General features: G+C 42.2%; 1 protein-coding gene across 1 annotated transcript in view; it reads left to right on the top strand.

The window, feature by feature from the left end:
- RNGTT (RNA guanylyltransferase and 5'-phosphatase) overlaps positions 1–20244 on the top strand; it is a 543333-nt gene that overhangs the window by 48704 nt on the left and 474385 nt on the right. The window contains exon 5 of the mRNA XM_073626921.1: positions 16277–16352. Coding sequence (XP_073483022.1) covers positions 16277–16352 — 76 coding nt within the window. The remainder of the gene's footprint in view (positions 1–16276; positions 16353–20244) is intronic.

Below are 20244 nucleotides of genomic sequence, written 5' to 3'. Positions count from 1 at the left end.
AAGGGCTTTGTCTTCAAGTGGTTAGAAGAGTGCGTGATGTGTGGCATAGGCTTTTAATGTTGTGCAAATACCAAATAATAAAATACCAGGACAGTTCAACCCCCCCCCCCCCCAAATGACCCAATTTTGGAAAGTAGACACCCCAAGCTATTTGCTGAGAGGCATGTTGAGTCCATGGATATTTTATATTTTGCCTCACGTTTCGGGGAAAATGACAATACTTCTTTTTTTTTTTTTCCCACAAAGTTGTCACTAAATGATATATTGCTCAAACATGCCATGGGCATATGTGAAATTGCACCCCAAAATACATTCTGCTGCTTCTCCTGAGTATGGGGATACCACATGTGTGAGACTTTTTGGCAGTCTAGCCGTGTACGGGACCCTGAAAACCAAGTACAACCTTCAGGCTTTCTAAGGGTGTAAATTTTTGATTTCACTCCTCACTGCCTATCACAGTTTCGGATGCCCTGAAATGTCAAGATAGCATAAAACCCCCCAAATTACCTCATTTTGGAAAGTAGACACCCCAAGGTATTTGCTAAGAGGTATGGTGAGTAAAAACAAAAGGAAATTATTTTTTAAATTTTTTTTCAATTTTCAAAATTTTGTGACAAAAGGCGAGATCTGCAAAATACTCAACATGCCTCTCAGCAAATAGCTTGGGGTGTCTACTTTCCAAAATGGGGTCAATTGGGGGGGGGGGGGGGTTGTGCTATCTGGGCATTTCATGGCCTCCCCAAACTGTGATAGGTACTGAGGAATGAAATCCAAAATTTACGTCCTTAGAAAGCCTGAAGGCGGTGATTGGTTTTCAGGATCCTGTATGCGGTTAGACTGCCAAAAAGTCTCACACATGTGGTATCCCCGTACTCAGGAGAAGCAGCAGAATGCATTTTGGGGTGTAATTTCACATATACCCATGCCATGTGTGAGCAATATATAATTTCAGTGACAACTTTGTGTACATTTTTTTTTTTTTGTGTCATTTTTCAATCACTTATGACAAAAAATAAAATATTCAATGTGCTCAACAAGCCTCTCAGCAAATTCCTTGGGGTGTCTACTTTCCAAAATGGGGTCATTGTTGGGGTTTGTACTGCCCTGCCATTTTAGCACCTCAAGAAATGAGATAGGCAGTCATAAACTAAAAGCTGCGTAAATTCCAGAAAATGTACCCTAGTTTGTAGACACTTTAACTTTTGCGCAAACCAATAAATATACGCTTGAATTGAATTTTTTTTTTTTTTTTTTTACCCGAGACATGTGGCTGAATGCTTTTTGGCCTAAATGTATGACTAAAATTGAATTTATTGTATTTTTTTTACAACAAAAAGTAGATAATATATTTTTCTTTTTTTTTTTTCTATTTTTTTTTTTTTTTGTAATTTTCGGTCTTTTTTTGTTTATATCGCAAAAAAAAAAATAAAAAACAGCAGAGGTGATCAATTATCACCAAAAGAAAGCTCTATTTGTGGAAAAAAAAGGACGCAAATTTCGTTTGGGTACAGCATTGCATGACCGCGCAATTGTCAGTTAAAGCGACAAAGTGCAGAATTGTAAAAAGTGCTCTGGTCAGGAAGGGGGTAAAATCTTCCGGGCCTAAAGTGGTTAAATATTGTTTTCAGTTTGTGGTGGTCAGACAGTTTAGTTCCACTTCAATTTGCCATACATAACCGTTTGCACAATCTTAATTCCTAAAACGAAGGTGGTATTAAATAGGTTTTACCTGAGAGAGAATCTCCTTTGTGAATACCCCACAGGTTGAATAACAATAAGAAGTACTGATATAGGAAATCCTACATTAAACTACTTTATAAACTTTTGGGATAAGCTATATATTTGAAATACATTAACCTTTTTTTATTGAGTAAATGAGATCTTATGTTTTACTTTTCTACCATGCCACATCTTTCCTATTTAAACTTACATTGCACAGAATGCCAGGCCAGGAACAAAAGGTTAATCTGTAAAACTGCTCCCTGGTTTGTGCTTTCTGGCTTAAGCACCATGAAAGTTACACCCCACCATTTATAAAAATGGCTGTACTTACAACCCAGGGAATGTCTTGTCACTTGACTGGTTCAGGTTCAGCAGTCAAGGTGAGCTTGTACATGGTCCGGATGTGATTCAGAAACTCCATTGGCCTCAATTTTGTCTTCAAATGTCATTGTATTCTTATTAACTTGTGAAAGGTTGATATAGAGCGTTTACATTACTCTGGCATTTAATTTCATGCTGGGTGGTCTAGAGCATAGGTAACAGCACTCTGAGGCTGGATTCCTTTGCGTTTTTTGATGTTTGAGAACAACCATGCAGATCATTCTAATTTTGCTTCTTTTTAACTGAAAGTTTAAAGGAGTTGTAAAGGCAGAAGTCTTTTTTATCTTAATGCATTCTATGCATTAAGATAAAAAAAACCTTCTGTGTGTGTATCGGCCTCCCCAGCACCCCATAATACTTACCTGAGCCCCTTCTCTCTCCAGCAATGTCCGGCACACTCCTCCTGATTGGGTGAGACACAGCGGCGGCGTCATTGGCTCCCGCAGCTGTCAATCAAAATCAGTCAGCCAATCAGAGGAGAAAGGGGGCAGGGCCAGGTTGGGGCTCCATGTCTGAATAGATACACGGAGCTCTAACTCAGCTCGGGTACCCCTCATAGAAAGCTGCTGGCTGAGGGGGCACTCGTCAGGAGGGAGGGGCCAGGAGCAGCAAAGAGGGGCACGAGAAGAGGAGGATCTGGGCTGCTCTGAGCAAAACCAACTGCACAGAGGAGGTAAGTTTAACATGTTTGTTTGTTATTTTTTTTTTTTTTTAAAAACGAGACTTTACAATCACTTTAAGAATACATGCATGTTTATAAAAAATATAATATAATAAAATAACATAATTTGGTCAAGTTATGTATTAACAAAAAGTATATGTAAACACAATCACTAAAATCTCATATAAGTTTAAACATGTAATGTAATTTGTTTTTCAATCGTTTGAAAGGAGCAGCTCTCCTTTTAAAAGAATACTTGGTTGTCCTGACATGAAGGTCCTTATTAATGCACTTTCTGTTATTCAGCCATGGCCAAAAGTTTTGAGAATGACACAAATATTAATTTTAGCAAATTCTGCTGCCTGAGTTTTTATGATGGGATATACTCCCGAATGTTATGACGAGTGATCAGATGAATTGCAATAAATTGCCTCTTTGCCATGAAAATTAGCTTAATCCCAAAAAAATCCCAAAAAAACATTTCCACTGCATTTCAGTCGTGACACAAAAGGACCAGCTGACATGTCAGTGATTCTCTTGTTAGCACAGGTGTCAGTGTGGAGAAGGACAAAGCTGGAAATCAGTCTGTAATACTGATTGAGTTAGAATAACAGACTGGAAGCTTTAAAAGGAGGGTGGTGCTTGAAATCATTGTTCTTCCTCTGTCAACCATGGTTACCTGCAAGGAAACATGTGCAGTCATCATTGCTTTGCACAAAAAGGGATTCACAGGCAAGGATATTGCTGCTGCTACTAAGATTGCACCTAAATCAACCATTTATTGGATCATCAAGAAGAGAGGTTCAACTACAGTTGATTCAGCTGTGGGATCGGGGCACCACCAGTGCAGAGCTTGCTCAGGAATAGTAGCAGGCAGGTGTCATTTGCATCTGCACGTACAGTGAGGAGAAGACTTTTGGAGGATGGCCTGGTGTCAAGAAGGGCAGCAAAGAAGCCACTTCTCTCCAGGAAAAACGTCAGGCAAAGGCTGTTATTCTGCAAAAGGTACAGGGATTGGACTGCTGAGGACTGGGGTAAAGTCATTTTCTCTGATGAATCCCCTTTCTGATTGTTTGAGGCATCCAGAAAAAAACCTTGTCCGGAGAAAAAAAGGTGGGCGCTACCATCAGTCCTGTGTCATGCCAACAGTAAAGCATCTGGAGACCATTTATGTGTGGGATTGCTTATCAGCCAAGGGAGTGGGCTCACTCACAATTTTGCCCAGGAAACTCCCCAGACCCTAGATTCCATTGGGATTGTGGTCAATCCTCAAGAGGTGGGTGAACAAAAAAACCCCCACTGACAAACTCCAAGCATTGATTATGCAAGAATGGGCTGCCATCAGTCCGGATGGCAGCCCATGTGGCCCAGAAGTTGATTGACAGCATGCCAGGGTGAATTGCAGAGGTCTTGAAAAAGAAGGGTCAACACTGCAAATTTTTACTCTTCAGTATACCATAGTAACACCTGTCAAAAAGACCTAAAAACACTGAAGCAGCAGACTTTGTGAAAACTATTATTTGTGTATTCTCAAAACTTTTGAACAAGGCTGTAGTCTTCCAAATATGTCCTCCTACGTCATCACCCCATTACATAGGACTCTTGTTAGAGGCTACAGGCGTGGTTTACGGTTTCCACCATCAGGAGGCCAGTCTAGTACAACAATGTGCCGTCAACACTGGGAGGAAGCCATGTAAATTGGTTCAGAGAGACTGGAGACGATTGTCAGTGCTGAGGTGAAAACAATAATTTTGGGGAAAAAAACATGGCAATTGTTTGATACAAGGTGCTTTGCAAGTTAAATGTCACCTGGCCAGGTTTTAGGTATATTTTAAATGTATGAATCATCAGTTTGTACTATGTTCTACTGACTGCCTAATTTAAAATTCTAGGAAATCTATTTTGTATAGCGCTGGCAATAGTAATAGACGTTCTCTTGACATCAGTCTCCTGAGATCCTCTGTACAGCAGCATTCAGACAGAGGGATACGAATAAAAAATATAAAAGGAATAACTGTGTGCTTAGGTGTAAAGTGAGTAAGCAGCCAGCCAGCACTGAGATTTATGATACCAAATCTAAAGTAAATAAAAAAGATAACTGCAATGCTATTTGTGAGGAGCAAATCTTCATAAATGCAACCATCCTATAAATAACACCAAACAGTGTTTTAAATAATCCCTTCAAACAATAAATATGGAAAAATCCAAATCAGTGAAAAAATAACAAAGGAATCATAAATTGTGTATATATACAAGAATTGTGACAAAGTAAACCTCTCTGGAAAAGAAGTGAAGCAGAAGAAACCTGCCAGAAGTCTTCTTCCAAATAGTTGTAACTAAGGAACACCCACAAACCAGTGTCCACCTCAGTGTCCTCAAATGGTCCTTACCAAATGACCACCTCATACAGCGCTTAAGGGGTTAAGAGATCCACATCTCCACCAAGTTAGGATGTACTGTATGCATCCTTGCTGGTACTCGTATATCTTTCAGCAGTAATGACATAAAAATAGTGTAGTAGTTACAACCACCAAATGTATTAAAAACATTTAAAGAATGCGCACTCACATATAAATCAAGCCAACAAGGCAATCTTGCATAGTAAGCATCCAATCAGCAAAAGTATTGGTATGCACAATGACGTCACATGCAATGCCCCATCTTGCGCATTTCATCATAGCAGACATCAGTGGGAGTGGCCCCTGATGGGAGGGATGTCCGTCAGGCACTTATACATCTCACACTGGAGAGACTCTTTAGAGGAGAGTGCAGAGTGATCATTCATGTTGCTTTTTCAATGTGCAGTCACCATATGGTCCTAAACCTGATACATGGCTCACATGTAGTGTAGTCTGTAAATAAGTCTCAGGGAGTGCAGGAGTGCCTGGATCACAAGGCTGGTTGTACAGACTTACAAATCTTTTTGTATTTTTCCATCGTTTGTTTTGAAAAGTTGCAGCATAGAGTTAGAATATTTGCAGAATTTTTGCTACAAACGGGAAGTATTAAAGTGTTACTAAACCCAGGACCCTGCATTCACTATATCTGGTTTCCCACAGTACACAGAACATGGAAATGCAATTATTTCAGTAAATCTAAACCGCTAAATACCTTTTCTCATCAGTAGTATATAGCAGTCTTGTGTCTATCAGTGTCTGGCTGAGCACTGGTTAACCACTTCAGCCCCAGAAGGATTTGCTCCATTAATGACTGGGCCATTTTTTGCGATACGGCACTGCGTCGCTTTAACTGACAATTGCGCGGTCGTGCAACACTGTACCTAAACAGAATTGTTTGCGCTATAAACAAAGGAGCGACAATTTTGAAAAAAAAAAACATTTTTTACTTTTTGCTATAATAAATATCCCCAAAAATGTTTTTAAAAAACAAATTTATCATCAGTTGAGGCCAATATCTATCTTACTTCCACATATTTTTGGTAAAATAAAATTGCAATAAGCGTATATTGATTGTTTTGCGCAAAAGTTATAGCGTCTACAAAATAGGGAATAGATGTATGCCATTTTTATGGTATTTTTATAATTTTTTTACTAGTAATGGCGGTGATCTGCGATTTTTAATGGGACTTTGACATTGCGGCGGACAGAACGGACACTTTTGACACCTTTTTTTGGGACTATTGACATTTATATAGCGATCAGTGCTATAAAAATGCACAGATTAGCCAGATCATTGTTCCTACTTAGTTTACACACACAAATGCTCGTTCTGGCTCTCGTGCACGCTTTTGCTGGTGACCAGCGGTGATCCTGCTGGACACGCGCATCAGGTCCCCCGTCGCACAGCAGGCGCGTACGCCTGCTATGGCTCTTAAAGGACATATACAGTGATTTGTGCAGGAGAGCTATCCTGCTGCCGTATATGTACTTGAGCCGGTCGGGAAGTGGTTAAAACTTGTAGGAGTTTTTGTTTTCATCTGACTGTCCTATGAGGCTGCCTGACCCTCTGTCTGGACAGTGCTGATTTGGCCCTGTTCTGATCACCTGCACCCTCCCCAAAAAAACAAAAACAAAAACAATTTTTATCAATATAGCAATACACACCAAACTGAGCATATGCAGAATGCCACCAAGTCTCTGTACTATCAGGAGATGGAATGGGGACTGTAAAAGAAGGGGATGATCAGAGAATACAGGATCAAACAGTCTTTTTATACATTGTGCAAGATTAACCCCTTAGGTTCCACAGTGAGTATAACAAGCATGTTTTACAGCATATATAGACTGATCTTACTGTTGTGGGTTTAGTAACACTTTAAGAGGTGAACAGAAAGGGCAGAAGATTGGCGGAGGAGCAAAATTTCTACTAGAGCAGGAGACAGCAGCACAAAGGACTCATGGCATCAACATTAAAGAGGAACTTCCCCCCTGGAAAATATACTGTAGATTGCTGTACAAATACTGTAGATGCTGACTTACCATTCCATGGATCCAGCGCTGTCCTCCCCTGGGCTGATTCCTCGCTTGGTTTTGGGTATCCCAGCACCGATATCTTGGATGTAGGAAGCCAGCTGTGACTTCCTTGTGCTCCACATCCAGCTTTCCACATGCTCAAATGTTTCCGTAAATTTTGGTTTTAATAATCATTAGGCTATGTACACCACAAAAACTATCCTTTTGCATTGTTTTAGAAAAAGAATGCTGATTTGGGTTTTCGGGGATTTCCACAAAGAATGAGCTACATGTGGAATATTTGTATCAGGTTCTCTGTTCCCAAGACCACAAGGCAATAAAAGATATAAGAGAAAAGATATAAACTTTTTGTTCTTGTTGATGCAGGTGTTAGTTACCAGAATCTTACATTCTGCAGAGTACAATGTGTCATTGCCCCTTTTGGGATAAATACAATGGGGCATTTTGTCCTAAAGGCTTACACTGTTGTAATTTTTTTCTGTAGGTTTTTCATTAGTTTCAAAGTTTGGAATTTCTGTGGAATGCCACTAGAGGGTACTAGTTGTCTGCTGTAATGTAAAGGGGAGCAGTTTTTTTTTTGTCATTAGAGATGGCTTGTTTGAGCAAGGACATTGCTACATTCTGTATATAAAAGTAATCTTGACGCAGTAAATATGTATTATTTTATATTATATGATCTATTATATTCAGAAGTATGACATATTTGTTTACACTGTATTTCAGACTACAAACATTTTAATGTGAATCTTACTGTAGTGATTCAAGTTTACCTGCCATGAGAGTAATACAAGGGTTCCCTCCCTCTGGAAATCCTTATTGACCCTGTTATGCTGTCATTCTGTCTTTAGAAAGAAAAAAAAAAATAGTGCAGTTCTCACTCCTGACAGGCATACTGGGAAATGATCTGTGTGTGCAGATGTAACATTCAGGCAAGGAAAGGCCGGTAAATAGAATATATTTACACCCCCCTCTCGCTCTCCATCCAGAAATCAATTCCCCTGTGTGCCTTTAGCAGCTGCTGGTGGGAGAGGAGAGGAGGGAAGCTGGAAGTGGTGGGTGTGGCAAAAATTAGAGAGGTGGGTAAGGGGGTGCTGGACCATGTAGATCAGCCTTTCTCTACCGTTTTATCCTTCAGGAACCCTTGAAATTATTTTCAGGTTCTCAGGGAACCCCTGCTAAAGAATGTAATACCTACAGCTCAGAGTACATAGCATGATCAATCACTTTTAATAAAGTTTCAAATAAAATAATTACTGTGGCGTAACTAGAGTATTTGACACCCAAGGCAGATCATTTTTTTTTTTTTTTTTACTAACCTCCTACAAAATTATTTTCACTAACATTCTTCAAATAAATAACTGTAGAACAGAAATGCAGACAGTAAGCACTATGGTCTATTCTTACTTCCGTGTCCAGTGTGGAAGTGAGCTCGTTACATTGGTATCTAGAAGAAAACTGCCTCCTTGCATTGATAATTGCTCAAGGAACCCCCTGTTAACCTCAGGAGGAACACTAATTGAGAAACATTGCTCTCCCCTGGTTGAGGGAAATTGCTTTCTTGCATTGGTGGTTAGTGTAGGTGGGAGATCAACCCACCTTTGCTCATTGCTCAAGGAACCCTTTTTAACCTCAGGAGGAACACTAATCGAGAAACGTTGCTCTCCCCTGGTTGAGGGAAATTACTTTCTTGCATTGGTGGTTAGCGTAGGTGGAAGATCAACCCACCTATGCTCAATGAACCCCTGGCAACCCCAGGAGGATCCATTGGTTCCTTGGAACCCTAGTTGACAAACACTGCTCTCCAATGTTGAGGAAAATTGCATCCTTGCATTAGTGGTCAGTGTAGGTGGGAGATCAATCCGCCATTGCTCAAGGAAGCCCTGGCATCTCAGGAGGGACCCTGTTTGAGAAACGCTGTTGTAGATTCTCCTGTAGAGCAGCCGGGAGGAGAGAAGAAGAGGGAAGCCGGCAGCACTGCAGGGGGGGGGGGGAGGTAATGTGTCCAGATTTCAGGCGGTTTAAATTTAAAACCCTACTGGTGGCATGGATACTGAGAAGTGAACTTGTGTGTTGGGGTACAGATCTCTCTGTGACATGGATATATTGACGTGAGCTGTGTACTGGAGAGACATTTTTTTTTTTTTTTTAGCCAGCAAACGGTTTGTGCTGCAGTGCAGAGTCAGCTGTTGACATGAATACTGGGGAAAAGTGAGCTGTGTGTTGGAGTGCAGATGTCACTATGTCTTGTATATTGGGAAGTGAGCTGTGTGTTGGGAGTGCAGATCTCACTGGTGACTTGGATACTGGGAAGTGAGCTGTGTGTACTGAAAATATTTTTCCAGATTTTTTTATTGTACATCACGGGACACAGAGCCATAGTAGTTACTATGTGGGTTATAGGCCACCTTCAGGTGATTGACACTGGCACGCCCTAAGACAAAAAGTGCACTCCCTATATACCCCCCCCACTGCTGGGAGCACCTCAGTTTTTTCACCGGTGTCTAAAGTGTTGGTCACGAGTAAAGATGTGCTGTGCTCTACTGGAGCAATCCTTGCTGGGGCTAGCCATGCAGCCGGATCCATTCAAAGTGTCTTTTTGGCTGAATTGAATGGTACCTGGACCTCGTATCCGAAGAAACGAGGTCTTGCCTGTAACATTTCTCTTTAGAGAGCTGGACCCCCCCGGGATCCAGTACTTTTTTGGTATTAAGGCCATAAAGTTTTTACTGGCAGTGGTGCTATTACAAGTCCAGGATTGTGGGTTTCCTGGAGGATCCCCAGCTCCTGAAAGTTTAATGGAACCCACCGTGAAGGGTGAAGAATGGGTCTGTTGGTTTACCACAGAAAACCCTGCGGCGGGAAAGGTAAGTGGAGTTTTCTATGAAATTTTTAACATTTTCTTATGATTGTCTCTTTTAAATTTAGTAAGTGTCATGCCTATGTGTCACCACTGGGGGCTGTATTGAGCACTTACCATCTCATGCTTCTCAGAAAGCCCACGTTGTGTCTAGGAGGCAGCAGTTTCTTCTTCCTCCGGCCAAGCAGCAGACCTCTGTTAAGTCTGGGGGGGGGGGTTCCCTCACTCCACCAGACACTCCCCTGTGCTGTTTTTTCTTCCCTCTTCTCGGGGAAAGAGCGCCACAAGAATTAAAAAAAAAAAAAAACGGCGCAAACAGCACGCCGCTTGGCGGCTTCCAGACCCCCTCACCATTTCTCCCTGTGGATCCCATAGGATCAGGAGCCCGCGCTTGCGTGGGAAAGAGCTCTTTTTAAAAAAAGAGGCGGGGTGGGGCTTAGCGCAGCGTTGGCGTCCTCCAAAGTCCAGCGCGGGAAGGTATGTATTAAAAGGCACCATTTGTGCTGTTACATGCTGCAGGAGGGACACAAGAGCAAAGGTGGCATATAAAAGGTTTGGTGACACAGGCATTCCTTTTGACACATTTACTATTGCATCAGGCTGAGCATTAATAGCAGCGACAGGGCTGGACTATTGCTCAAGCAGTGGATGCATTGGGCTATGGTCGGAAGGGGGGCGAAAAACACCTCAAAAAAGGGCTCTAGAAGTATTGCTACAGTCACACGGAAGCCTACATCGATCCCAGTAAAAATGGCATCCTCCCCTGAGAGTAATATGGCTGGTCAGAGTAAGCATCAGGAGGGGCAAGTGTTGCAGCAGCCCCTGTGTATATTACTAAGGAGGTTTTTCTTCAACAATTTTAAGCTTGGAGCAAAAAATTGATGCTTTAATTGCATCCCAGGGTAGGACTAAACGCAGCAGGTCCCCGTCCATTGCTCAGGACCCTCATACTGAGGAACAAGGAGCCGCTTCCTGGTCCTTTGAAAATTTATTTCAAAGGACCAGGAAGAGGCTGAAGTCTCCTCTTCCGAAGAACCTGATACGGAAGTGCCAGGTTCGCAGGAAAGATTGTTGGTACAGTCACTCACTGAATTGGTCCACTCCACATTTTTACTGCTAATAACGCAGTAAGCCGATGAGCCCACTTCTGGGTTGGGTTCACTAAAGCCTCCCCAATCTGTTCATTCTTTTCCTATCCATTAATGGCTAAGGAAGCTAATGTATTCTGAGTGGGAACACAACAGTTTTTTCCTCTGAAAAAGTTTTCAATACTTTATCCTATGGAGGAAGAGTTTTATAAGAAATGGGGAATTCCAGCAATTGACACTGCTATCCTCTGTAAATAAAAACCCGACTTGTCCAGTAGACAATGCTCATATCCTAAAGGATCCAAAGGATAAGAAGTTGGAGTTCCTTTTTAAAAACTATATTTCGCTCGCAGGTTCAGCCTGCGCTGGCAGCGTTTAGAGTATCTCAGTCCCTAAAGACCAGTTTATAGAGGTACTCAAAGTTATTCCTGATCAGCATGCCCATAATTTAGCCGGAATATCAGAAGCGTTGTGCTTTACAGTAGACGCTATGAAAGATTCTATTCTCCAGGCCTCACGGCTCATGCTAGGGCTGATACATGTGCGTACAATCCTATGGTTGAAAAATTCGTCAGCCGAAGTGCCATGCAAAAAGCCTTTTCATGGTGAACGGTTGTTTGGAGACGATCTGGATAAGTATATTCAAAGAATTTCTAATGGGAAAAGTTCCCTTTTACTGCTTAAGAAGAAGTTTAAGCATTTTTCTTTTAAACTTGCTTCTTCCCCAGTGCCAGGGGCATCAGCCTCCAGGCAGTCACGATGGCCTCCACCGCCAGGTTCAAGAGGTAAACCTCAGGGTCAGTCCCAGGGCCAAAGGAGGACCTGGGAGAAGAAACCCACACAACAGAATACTAAAGCCTCCTTATGAAGGGGCGCCCCCGCTCACTCGAGTGGGGGGAAAGCTTCTACAGTTTTCAAAGATCTGGCAGGAACAAAGTCAAGACAGATGGGTGACTTCCTCAATTTCTCTAGGTTACAAACTAGAGTTCCCGTTTTCTGAGATCAAACGTTCCCAGAGATCCAGTGAAAAAGGATTCTCTCTTTCTAGCTTTGGATCATCTCTTGTCTCAAAGAGTGATATCTCGGTGGTCCCATTGGAAGAGCAAGGTTTGGGGTTTTAGTCGAACCAGTTAACGGTTCCAAAACCAAACGGGAATGTCAGACCCATTTTAGATCTAAACCGTTTTTGAATACCCGTCCTTTTCGCGTGGAGTCAATCCGATCAGTAGTCTCCATCCTACAAGGGGGAGTACTTCTGGCGTCAATCGACATCAAGGATGCTTTTCTCCATGTGCCGATTTTCCCCCCTCACCAGAAATTTCTACGCTTCGAGGTAGAAAATCTTAATTTCCAGTTTGTAGCTCTGCCTTTCGGTCTAGCTACTGCACCTCGAGTATTTACAAAGGTCCTGGCTCCTCCTTTAGCCAGGCTAAGGGCTCAAAGTATAATGACACTAGCCTACTTAGACGATCTACTCCTTGATAGATCAATCGGTAGCCCCCATAAACCAAACTTTGGTCACCGCAGTCAGCTACCTGGAATGCCTAGGTTGGATTCTCAACCTAGAGAAATCCTTAAAACATCAAGGAGATTGCAGTACTTGGGGCTGATCATAGATACAGCTCAGAAAAGGGTGTTTTTGCCCCAGGAAAGATCAGTTCCATAAAGGAGCCTATTCAGTTGGTCAAAACAAAGAAGAATCCTTCTATTCGACTTTGCATGAAATTGTTGGGAAAGATGGTGGCTTCTTTCGAGGCCGTTCCTTAGGCACAGTTTCATTCAAGACTGCTGCCAAACAGTATCCTGTCAACTTGGAACAAGAAGGCCCAGGCTCTGGACCTCCCAATGCGTTTATCCCCCAATGTGCGTCAGAGCCTCAATTGGTGGTTGATATCCAAGAATCTTCAAAAAGGGAAATCCTTTCTACCAGTTACCTGGAAGGTGGTAACAACAGATGCCAGCCTTCTGGGCTGGGGAGCAGTCCTGTAAGAAGCGTCTGTCCAAGGGAAATGGACCAAATCAGAGATGACCTTGCCAATCAATATTCAGGCAGTACGGCTGGCCCTGGAGGCCTGGACGTTCAGACTACGGAATTGTCCTGTCAGAATCCAATCCGACAATGCCACAGCGTTGGCACGGGAGGGGGCACGAGAAGTCATGCGGCCCAGAAAGAGGTGAATCATATTCCTCCTTGGGCAGAAAACAACATTCCTTGCTTATCAGCAATTTTCATTCCAGGGATAGAGAATTGGCAGGTGGACTACTTAAGTCGCCAACAATTGTTCCTGGGAGATTGGTCCCTTCATCCTGACATCTTTCTGTCAATATGTCAAAAATGGGGAGTTCCGGACATGGATCTGTTTGCGTCCAGGTTCAACAACAAGATTGACAACTTTGTGTCAAGGACAAGGGATCCGATGGCATACGGAACAGATGCCTTGGTCTTTCCGCGGGATCAGTTTTCACTGATCTATGCGTTCCCTCCTGTTCTACTGCTTCCGCGTCTTCATCGCAGGTTCAAGCAAGAGGGGAAGGAGGTGATTCTGGTGGGCCCAGCGTGACCCAGGAGATCTTGGTTTGCCGAGATCATAAAGATGGCGGTAAGGGACCCTAGGACCCCACTACTGTGGCCAGACCTTCTCTCGCAAGGTCCGGTATTCCATCCTACCTTACAAACGCTAAATTTAACGGTTTGGCTATTGAGACCCACATTCTAAAGGACCGTGGGGTATCAGCTTCAGTAGTTTCTACTTTGGTTAATGCTAGGAAGCCGGCCTCCAGAGTCATATACTATAGATTCTGGAAGGAATATGTCTCCGGGTGTGAATCCAGGGGTTGGCACCCCAGAAAATATGTCATAGGTAGGATCCTTGAATTCCTACAGATGGGATTAGAAATGAAGCTGGCCTTGAGTACTATCAAGGGCCAGGTGTCGGCCTTATCAGTATTTTTTCAACGACCACTTGCTTCACGCGCTCTGGTTTGTAACTTTATTCAGGGGGTAACGCGGATTACTCCCCTGGTTAGGTCATTCCTGAACCCTTGGGATTTAAATTTAGTCCTGTCGGCTTTACAAAAACAGCCTTTTGAGCCAATTCCAGATATTCCCTTGGTCCTCTTGACGAGGAAAATAATTTTCTTGGTTGCCATATCTTCTGCAAGAAGAGTATCAGAGTTGGCTGCTCTTTCGTGTAAAGAGCCATATTTGATTATTCATAAGGATAAGGTTGTATTGCGGCCTCATCCTAATTTCCTACCGAAGGTAGTGTCAGGTTTTCATTTAAACCAGGATATTGTTCTGCCTTCATTTTTTCCAGAACCTCGTTCTGTGGAAGAAAAGTCCCTGCATTCTCTTGATGTGGTGAGAGTGGTCAAGGTCTATTTGAAACTGACCTCTCAGATTCGTAAAACAGATGTTTTGGTTGTGTTGCCAGACGGTCCTAAAAGAAGACAGGCAGCGTCGAAATCTACTATTTCTAAATGGATTTGTCAAGTGATTGTTCAAGCTTATGGTTTAAAAAGGAAAATTCCTCCTTTTCATATTAAAGCACACTCCACCAGGGCTGTAAGTGCTTCTTGGGCAGTGCTTCACCAAGCCTCCATGGCTCAGATCTGCAAGGCTGCAACTTGGTCTTCAGTCCATAAATTTACCAGATTCTATCAAGTAGATGTAAAAGGTCATGCGGATATCGCCATTGGGTGCAGTGTGCTGCAGGCAGCAGTATAAATCCTCTGGTCTCATGGTGCCCTTCTTTTGTTGTGTCTCCCTCCCTTCAGTTGGCATTGCTATGGGACATCCCACATAGTAACTACTATGGCTCTGTGTCCTGTGATTTATGGTAAGAAACTAGGATTTTTATAACAGCTTACCTGTAAAATCCTTTTCCTCCCTTCTTAGTATACACGTGTATTGCTTTGCTACAAAACTGAGGTACTCCCAGCAGTGCACTTTTTTGTCTTAGGGCGTGTCAGTGTCCATCACCTGAAGGTGGCCTATAACCCACATAGTAACTACTATGGCTCTGTGTCCCGTGATGTACTTCAAAGAAAATGATTTTACAGGTAAGCTGTTATAAAAATCCTATTTTTTTTTTTCTTACGATATACATTGGATTAGCTGAGTTAGCAGAGGTGTGGACTGACAGAATAGGTTATTTTACTGAGATTGCCAGGTCGTTTATAAAGCCCAGCATGCTTTGGAAGTTGAGTGTTATGGATGTGCTGTGTTTGTTACAGATTTGATGTTGTAAAATTTCATACCATATTAGCTTGTGATCTAATAATTATCCAGGGTCAGCATGTACACCAAGAACAAATATGCCGACAAGCCTATAAATCCCAGGGTCAGTACTTTAGACATTTTGTTCTTGGTTATGTGTACACTTAAGAACAATACACTGAACAGTCACAGTTAGTACCAGAAAAAGGAAGACTAAAGAATATATTTCTACTGCCTGTAGCAGACTATGATATTATAATTCTCCCGGAATACTTTTCCCAGGCAAACTTTGAGAGACTCAGTCACTTGACTGGAGTGCCAGAACTTCTTTTTGTAAGAATAAAAGGGCAAAAACTGATAATACTGCAGTACATTGCCACGTGTCATGCATTTATTCATGCAGTACATTTACATAGTTTGATTTAGTAGAATGATGGAAGTTTGTAAGATTGCCAGCTGTCATCTAAACTCTCTAAAGGTGTGATAAGTTGTACCTTCTTTAAAGGATCCTATAGCATGTGCAGTGGATGGGAAACTAGCTCTAAATAACGTCTCAGAATATGTATGTGAGATCCCTTTTATTTGCAAACCCAGCTGTGTCTGCATATTTTTGCATAGCTTATTTTAAGCTTATTTGTTTTTCCTCAGAAACATGCAGCTGGGTATAAAGGTGTAGCTTGTCCTAGGAGACTTTAGCAGAAAATCTACTTGCGTATAAACATTCAATGTATATACCTGTTAAATAGCTTTTTTCTTTTTTGCTTCCATCTTTGCTGCAGCGTAGATGAACATGTTTGTATGATTGACTTCATACCTCAAAGTGTTATATCTAAACGGAAAAGCAGTTTAGCCATATTCTATGTTTACCACTGCAATGTCTAATTCTTTTTTTTTTTTTTCTTTTTTAATCCCCAGGTGTCCACTGTACGCACGGCTTTAACCGGACGGGTTTCTTAATCTGTGCCTATTTAGTTGAGAAGATGGATTGGAGGTAACGTTCGTTATAAACACAGTATTAGCTTTTTGTCTCCTTACAAGCACTGATTGACCATTAATAAAAAAGGTTTTTACATGTTTGACTTCATTTTAGAACGGAAGCCTCTTCACTTTTAGAATCAAATTAAATCAGATATTTCTGTTACGAATAGTTAAGCCTAGTACACATGGGCCAAATGTCAGGCAGCATCAATAAAAGCCGGCAGACATTCGGTCCATGTGTCTTGCAGCCTGTCCGACAGAAGCCGACCGTAGTTGCAAGGCTCATGCACAGTCACAGGGGAGCAGGTCACATGGCTCCTCATATTCGAATATGTCAGGCATTGTCACCAGCCAGTGGTGATCTGTGAGGAAACACAGGTGAGTTTAGTATGGGGCGGGGGGGGGGGGGGGGGGTCAAGGTTTGCCCTTTTCAGAGATGTTGTCACCTTGCCCTGCATGTGGAAGGTAACAATGTCTTGTTAATGACCAATCCTTGAGGGTACATTTGCATAAGATCTTTTTTTTTTTTTAATAAAATTTGTTGTCTTTAACCTCAGTGTTTACCCTTAGTACACAAAGTTATTGCTGAATCATCAGGCCCATTGCTAAATTATACAAATTGCTGTGGTCCTTAAGGGTCATAAATGGTCATACTTAAAGTGATTGTAAAACCTTTACAACCACTTTTTACTACAGGCAAGCCTGCACGGTTTAGGAGATATCCCCTGTATTTGCATGTGCCAATGTCATCGGCGCATGTGAACTTAATCAAACTGAAGCAACCGCACGTACGTGCCGTTGCTTCAATTAGACTGTGCCATTACCGGCGGCTCCCACACGCATGCGCGAGAGTGACGTCATCGCGGAGCCGGCCAATCACAGCGCCGGAGTTGTGATACCCGTAAGTAACCCCCGGGAGCGATGTTGGCCTCCGGATCGGTGAACGAGGACCGCTGCGGGGGCTTTGATCTCAGTTATACTTACCTGCTCTATGCAGTGGTTTTACACAGGGCAGCCCCGATCCTCATCATCTCTGGCCCCTCCCTCCTGTCGATTGCCCCCACAGCAAGCAGGTTGCTATGGTGGCACCCGAGTCGAGCTGCGGCTCCCTGTGTCCATTCAGACATGGAACTGTAGTACGGCCCTGCTCCCTCTCTCTCCTGATTAGCTAACTGACTTTGACAGCAGCGGAAGCCAATGGCGCAGCTGCTGTGTCTCAGCCACTCAGGAGGTTGAGGTACTTGTGCACATCGCTGGATAGAGATGGGGCTCAGGTAAGTATTAGCAAGGCTAAGGGTGGCTGCTGCATACAGATTTTTTATCTTAATGCATAGAATGCATTAGGATAAAAAAAAAAACCTTCTGCCTTTTACAATCACTGTAAGAAGAGTTTTGTTCAACAAACCATGGCAATTGCTGCCAAGGTATAATTTATTTTTGAATAAAAGATAGTTACTAGCAAAAGAATTATGCAGTTAGAAAAGCCCATTAAAATGCTGAAACAAGTTGTGCCTTTAGGCTTTGAATGGTTTATCCTTGGGAGCTAAACTCTGAAACATCCTTATGCTTAGCTCAGGGTGTTTCTGGCTGGAGCTAAACAGGCTCCTTTGACCCTATTGCCACAGGATTCAAATTAATAATATCTAAACTGATCTTTTCTAACCTGCCCAATCTAGTAACACCTTCAGGCAGTGGCAGGGTCAAGGGGATTCCCATAGATACCTGATCCGCTTATAAACTATCATCTTATGTGTAGTCTGGATTGAGGGTTACACTGGTATTATTCTGACAAAAAAAAAAATTATATTTATTTAATATATCTTTTCATGTGACAACACTGAAGAAATTACACTTTGCTACAATATAAAGTAGTAAGTGTACAGCTTAAATAACAGTGTAAATTTGCTGTCCCCTCAAAATAACTCAACACACAGCCATTCATGTCTAAACCGCTGGCAACAAAAGTGAGTACACCCCTCCAAATTGGGCCCAATTAGCCATTTTCCCTCCCTGGTGTCATGTGACTCTCGTTCGTGTTACAAGGTCTCAGGTGTGAATGGGGAGCAGGTGTGTTAAATTTGTTGGTATCGTTCTCACTCTCTCATAATGGTCACTGGAAGTTCAACATGGCACCTCGTGGTAAAGAACTCAGGATCTGAAAAAAAGAATTGTTACTCTACATAAAGATGGCCTAGGCTTTAAGAAGAATGCAAAGACCCTGAAACTGAGCACGGTGGCCAAAACAATACAGCGGTTTAACAGGATAGGTTCCATTCAGAACAGGCCTTACCATCTACCTACCTACCACCAAAGAAGTTGAGTGCACATGCTCAGCGTCATATCCAGAGGTTGTCTTTGGGAAATAGACGTATGAGTGCTGCCAGCATTGCTGCAGAGGTTGAAGGGGTGGGGGGTCAGCCTGTCACTGCTCAGACCATACGCCGCACACTGCATCAAATTGGTCTGCATGGCTGTCTTCACAGAAGGAAGCCTCTTCTAAAGATAACGCACAAGAAAGCCCGCAAACAGTTTGCTGAAGACAAGCAGACTAAGGACATAGATTACTGGAACTATGTCCTGTGGTCTGATGAGACCAAGATAAACTAATTTGGATCAGATGGTGTCAAGTGTGTGTGGCAGCAACCAGGTGAGGAGTACAAAGACAAGCGTTTCTTGCCTACAGTCAAGCATGGTGGTGGGAGTGTCATGGTCTGAGGCTGCATGAGTGCTGCCGTCACTGGGGAGCTACAGTTCATTGAGGGAACCATGAATGCCAATATATACTGTGACATACTGAAGCAGAGCATGATCCCCTCCCTTCGGAGACTGGGCCGCAGGGCAGTATTCCAATATAATGAAGAAGCTGAGGGTAAAGGTGATGGACTGGCCAAGCATGCCTGTAGACCTAAACCTTGTTGAGCATCTGTGGGGCATCCTCAAATGGAAGGTGGAAGAGCGCAAAGTTTCTAACATCCACCAGCTCTGTGATGTCGTCATGGAGGAGTGGAAAAGGACTCCAGTGGCAACCTGTAAAGCTCTGGTGAACTCCATGCCCAAGAGGGTTAAGGCAGTTCTGGAGAATAATGGGGGCCCATTTGGATATTTTCACTTAGGGGTGTACTCACTTTTGTTGCCAGCAGTTTAGACATTAATGGCTGTGTGTTGTTATTTTGAGGGGACAGAAAATTTACACTGTTATACAAGCTGTACACTCACTACTTTACATTGTAGCAGAGTGTCATTTCTTCAGTGTTGTCACATGAAAATATATAATAATAATAATAATTAAAAAAAAAAAAAAATTATATATATATATATATATATATATATATATATATATATATATATATATATATATATATATATATCTATCTATAATATGTGCGCTTTCCCTTCAGACCTGCTTATTAGTCCGCTGGTCTGGAAATTTCAGTGGAGCTATGTGCTTTGAGTGAGAGTGACATCAGCACATTGGGAGGAGAGCTCCAATACTGGATTGTGGTCTGCTGGGGAGAGCTAAACTGCATAAAAGACTGTAGCTCTGCTTAGAGCTGTGTACTGTGCATACAAGCCTGTTGGCTGCAGACTTAACTTTTCCTATACTATATCTATATATAGATATCTATCTATCTATCTATCTATCTATCTATCTATCTATCTATCTATCTATCTATCTATCTATCTATTAATTATATAATGTGTGTAGATATCTATCTACACACACAGCAGGTAAAATAAGTACTGAACGCATCACCATTTTCTAGGTAAATCTATTTCCAGAAGTGCTATTGACATGAAATTTTCACCACATGTCAATACCAACCCATGCAATCCAATCCATACATATAATGAAACCAAAACAAATAAGTTTAGAAATTAAGTTATGTGTAATAAAATGGAATGAC

Source organism: Aquarana catesbeiana, linkage group LG04 (genome assembly GCF_042186555.1).
Source record: "Aquarana catesbeiana isolate 2022-GZ linkage group LG04, ASM4218655v1, whole genome shotgun sequence".
Classification (NCBI taxonomy): Eukaryota; Metazoa; Chordata; class Amphibia; order Anura; family Ranidae; genus Aquarana; species Aquarana catesbeiana.
This window is presented reverse-complemented; position numbering and strand designations above follow the sequence as displayed.